Here is a 4,196-nt window from a genome sequence, read left to right as displayed (position 1 = left end):
CCTTCATCCACATGGCTACTCTAATTTTGACTACCTCCACCACTTCCGAAGCCTGGGTCGTTGCTTCGCCCAAGTTAGGCGAAACTTGGGCAAGTAGAAACTGAAAGAGTTGCGTTTTATTTTGGAACTTCTTTTTCATTAGAAAGTGTACCCTTGACCTGTAGAACCTTTGTAATCATTTTCAAAGATTCAATAAAAAAATTTGCAGATAAAAAAAAGTGAGAAATGCACACCGAGATGCAACTTTATATGTATTACCGGTAAGCGCGCAATAGACCAGAAAGGCAATTATACTCCTAACTTGTTCCATAATGTTGTTTTCTTTTACATAGTAATTTTGTTGAGGGTGTACATTATATATACATAATACCACTAATGCATTAAGGAAAATGGAAGTACATTTGAAATTCGCATCGCTTAATTATTTCTCCCAAGTCTGTATATACTATACTGTTGGAAGTAGTATATTATTCATAATCATTTTGCTGAGTTGGTGAATCATAGAGCAGCAGAGCTGGGCTGGTCCTGTGCTCTCCTAATTGATTGGCTTGGGCTAGTGTATGGTTTACTATATACTCTCTTCAACGCAGTCGGTCGTGGCTTTGTATACTTGTACTATGACTTAAATACAGTTTTCTTGCATATATATGGATGATGCATGCATACTCTTTGTCTATGCACATGCACCATGCATGCATGGATGTATATGTATGTATGTCAGGCATCACAAAATTCTTGTCATGCACAATATAAAGTAGACAAAAGTATATACTTATATATCTAGAGAGAGAGAGAGAGAGAGAGAGAGAGAGAGAAGTTGAGAATTCTTTATATGCCTAGGGCAACAATTCTCATTCTCAATGAATTCTAGCACATTTTGCTGCAAGAATTTGTGACCTACCATCACCTAATACCATATATATCCACCTCCTTTCACAACAGGAGACATCAAAATTCACTTCTTAGATACATACATACCTAACTAATCCCAGACACAAAGAGTACTTGATCATTCTCTCTAAAGAGGGATTGACCCAAAACAAAGATGAAGGGAAGTGATCACAGTGGCGAAGAATATTCAAACACAAGCCCTAACAGCAAGACCAAGGACGAAGACGAGGAGGGAGAGGAGATCGACGACGACGACGACGACAAAAGCGAAACTAGTAAGACGATCAAGAACAGGTCGAGCTCGAGCAACAGCACGATCGAAGAGAGTGAGAAGAAGGGGGCGGCTAACTCCAACGGATCCGGTGTGAGGCCGTACGTTCGGTCCAAGAATCCGAGGCTAAGGTGGACACCTGATCTCCACCTTTGCTTTGCTCATGCTGTTGAAAGACTTGGTGGACAAGAGAGTAAGTACTTGTATTTACTTTTTATGCAATTTCAGCTCCTTTTTTTTTTTTTCTTTTTTTTGGCTTTAGATTGGATAGTTTTATATGAAGAATGTGTCGAATTGATGTAGGAGCGACACCGAAGCTAGTTCTCCAATTGATGAATGTCAAAGGCCTTAGTATTGCTCATATCAAAAGCCATCTTCAGGTATCTTGATTTGTAAACTCTCTGTATATCTGGTGAATTTTTTTTGGATATTTCTGCTTTCATCCATCAATAAAACTCTATATTTTTTCATCGTTAATGCTTTTTTTATTTGTTTTTATCAGATGTACCGGAGCAAGAAGATTGACGATCCCAATCAAGGTGAGATTCACTTCCATAGGTGGATTGAAAAATTAGGGTTTTTGTTGAGGTCTCTCTCTAATACCTATCTTGATTACCTTTTCAGGGAAAGGGATTCTTTTTGATGGTAGGGATCATCATATTTACAACCTCAGTCAATTACCCATGATGCAAAGTTTCAATCAAATTGCCCCTTCCAGGTTAAGGTATATGAAAAGTTTAATTTAAGGGTTTGGTTAATTGAAGTTTCAAGAATCAATTCCAGCCTAAATTTCTTTTTCGGCCTTTGCTTCTTGTAATCTCTTCTTTTCATCTATGAATTTCTTCTTTGCTGATAAAAAATAAAACGTTGCGGAACATTTTTCGGAAGACTACTTTGTAGAATTAATTAAGGAATATCGATACTCGTTGTTTATGTATCTTATTCGTTTTCAGTAAAATGATTCTGAAGAATACGAGAACATATTTGAAAATCTTTTCTTGTAAAATGGGTACCTTTCCAACAAATTATCAGAAAAACAAGTACTGTATAAGATAGAGTCGATCCAACAAGTTTCTGAAAATGAATCCAAAGGCAAATTCTGAAATTCCTCAAATCGTCTCTTTTTTTCGTGAAAAATGTTTAATTTATTTTCTTTCTACGCAAGATATGGCGATACCCCGTGGAGTAGTGCTCATCCCAACCAAGTTAGCTATGGTGGTGGAATAAGGGGGCTTCTTGCATCTAATGGAGCCAGACCTGGACCACCTTATTCTTCAACATTTGAGAGGATTTTCGGAGGAACGGACAGGAAAACATCACCGAATTTCGATTTCCATAAGCATAACCCTTTCCACCTTCCAGGCCAAGAACACTTGCAATTTCCTCAAAGTGTTGGATCATGGAAAACCCTAATCAAAACGAGCTCAAATGAACCTACGATAACGACTCTCCTAATGCAACACCAACCACAGAGCACAGAGAAAACCAATATCGCCTCGAAAAGAAAGGTTCCGGATTCCGATTGCGAAGTCGACTTGAATCTCACCCTAAGAACGAGACCAAAACATGACGAGGATCAGCTTAAGAAAGGGTTAATGGAGGATCATCATGAAGAAGTGGATAGTAGTTTATCTCTTTCTTTATTCTCATCTTCATCATCCTCAAAGCATGCAAGGAGAAGAAGTGGTGATCTGGATTTGACTTTGTGAATGAAGACGAATTGGTCTCAAGTGAGATTCTGAGGTACTTTTGTCTTGAACCCAAAAATATATATATAAAAAAAAAAAAGACAAAAATTTAAATAAAAAAAAAAGAAGAAGAAGAGGAAAAGATTCACAAATCATTGTCGTGTACTAGGCATATGGATTTGGCCACTCCTGCTGCTTTTGTTGTTTAATGGATTTTGTATGCATAAATGGTTAGTACTTTACAGACTTCAATTTTGAGTCTTTATTATTTAAGTAGAAGAATATTGGCTCTTTTTTTTTGTCATTACTGGTAATGGCCACAAGGGTTTCTGATCCGAAAGATTCCATGGCTCTTCGATCCTGGTATTTTTAATTTGCTAAATTATTTAGCAACTTAATTATATATATGGGATTTTTTTTTTCTGTAACGATCTCGATTCTCGAAGGAATACAACAAATGACCTGATCCAAATTTTGTTTCAATAATTTGGTTGTGGTTTCATTTCTGAAGCTTTGTCATTGGAAACGACAAGGTTTGATCCATAATTTCTTTCTTCATTGAATATGCTTAATTACAAGAGATGATCAGACAGCAGTGGAACCAAGCTTGCTAATTAATGTTTAGTTTGCCTCTTAGATCCAATCTAGTCTATTGGAAGCTTAATTAAAGCTGTCTAAAGACTCAAGGTTGGAACAATAACTTGGTTCAATCGATGAGCTAGAATATACATTTGCAACATGCTACAATAAACTCCCTCATTCGGGAGTGAAAACACTCCTTGAATCGTATAGAAATTTGTATACGTATTCATAGCATATGTACATAGTTCATGTAACAATTTTTATTTTATTTTTTGTAAAAGTTTGAAATATTTACTTATAATTTCATAACATCAATCTTGAATTCATATATTGTGTTTATATGTTAAATTTAAAGCTATTCAAAGGGGTGCTTACAACCATGGGTTGTTGGCCTAGTGGTATTAAGTGTTGCGAGATTGCGGGTTCAAAACCTATAGAGTGGAGTTTGATACCCATTGTGATTGGTAGGGGTCTGATTATGGCTCTTCTATCATACGACCCAAAAAGGGAGTGCATAGCTTATACCCTAAATAGGAATGTGTATTGTAGCACTAGACAACACGAATTTTTTTTTTGTCCGAAGTTTTCCCTCTTATTTTATTTCCCTCATGTGAGGGCGTACGTAAAGAAAACAAAATGCATCTTGTTTCTTCTTGTTTTCGTTTTGTTCTTTGGATTGTCTACGATATAAGTGCAAACATATTTGAGATCGATGTTAGTTATATCGATCTCTAGGTTGCCGATATATAAAACAAAAAGAGTAC

At 36.3% G+C, this 4,196-nt stretch overlaps 1 protein-coding gene across 2 annotated transcripts; it reads left to right on the top strand.

The window, feature by feature from the left end:
- Positions 1 to 783: 783 nt before the first annotated feature.
- On the top strand, positions 784 to 3,546 carry LOC131320576 (uncharacterized). 2 transcript variants are annotated; one of them, XM_058351310.1, is made up of 6 exons: positions 784 to 1,355; positions 1,466 to 1,542; positions 1,665 to 1,701; positions 1,787 to 1,886; positions 2,328 to 2,905; positions 3,488 to 3,546. In XM_058351310.1, the coding sequence occupies exons 1-5, from the start codon at positions 1,046 to 1,048 to the stop codon at positions 2,869 to 2,871; spliced, it is 1,068 nt and encodes a 355-aa protein (XP_058207293.1). In that variant the 5' UTR covers positions 784 to 1,045; the 3' UTR covers positions 2,872 to 2,905; positions 3,488 to 3,546. The 2 variants fall into 2 exon arrangements, with proteins under 2 accessions (XP_058207293.1, XP_058207292.1); XM_058351309.1 differs by lacking the exon at positions 3,488 to 3,546 and having other exon boundaries at positions 2,328 to 3,336.
- The last annotated feature ends 650 nt before the right edge of the window (positions 3,547 to 4,196 follow it).

The sequence above is a fragment of the Rhododendron vialii genome, chromosome 3a (assembly GCF_030253575.1).
Source record: "Rhododendron vialii isolate Sample 1 chromosome 3a, ASM3025357v1".
Taxonomy (NCBI): Eukaryota; Viridiplantae; Streptophyta; class Magnoliopsida; order Ericales; family Ericaceae; genus Rhododendron; species Rhododendron vialii.
This window is presented reverse-complemented; position numbering and strand designations above follow the sequence as displayed.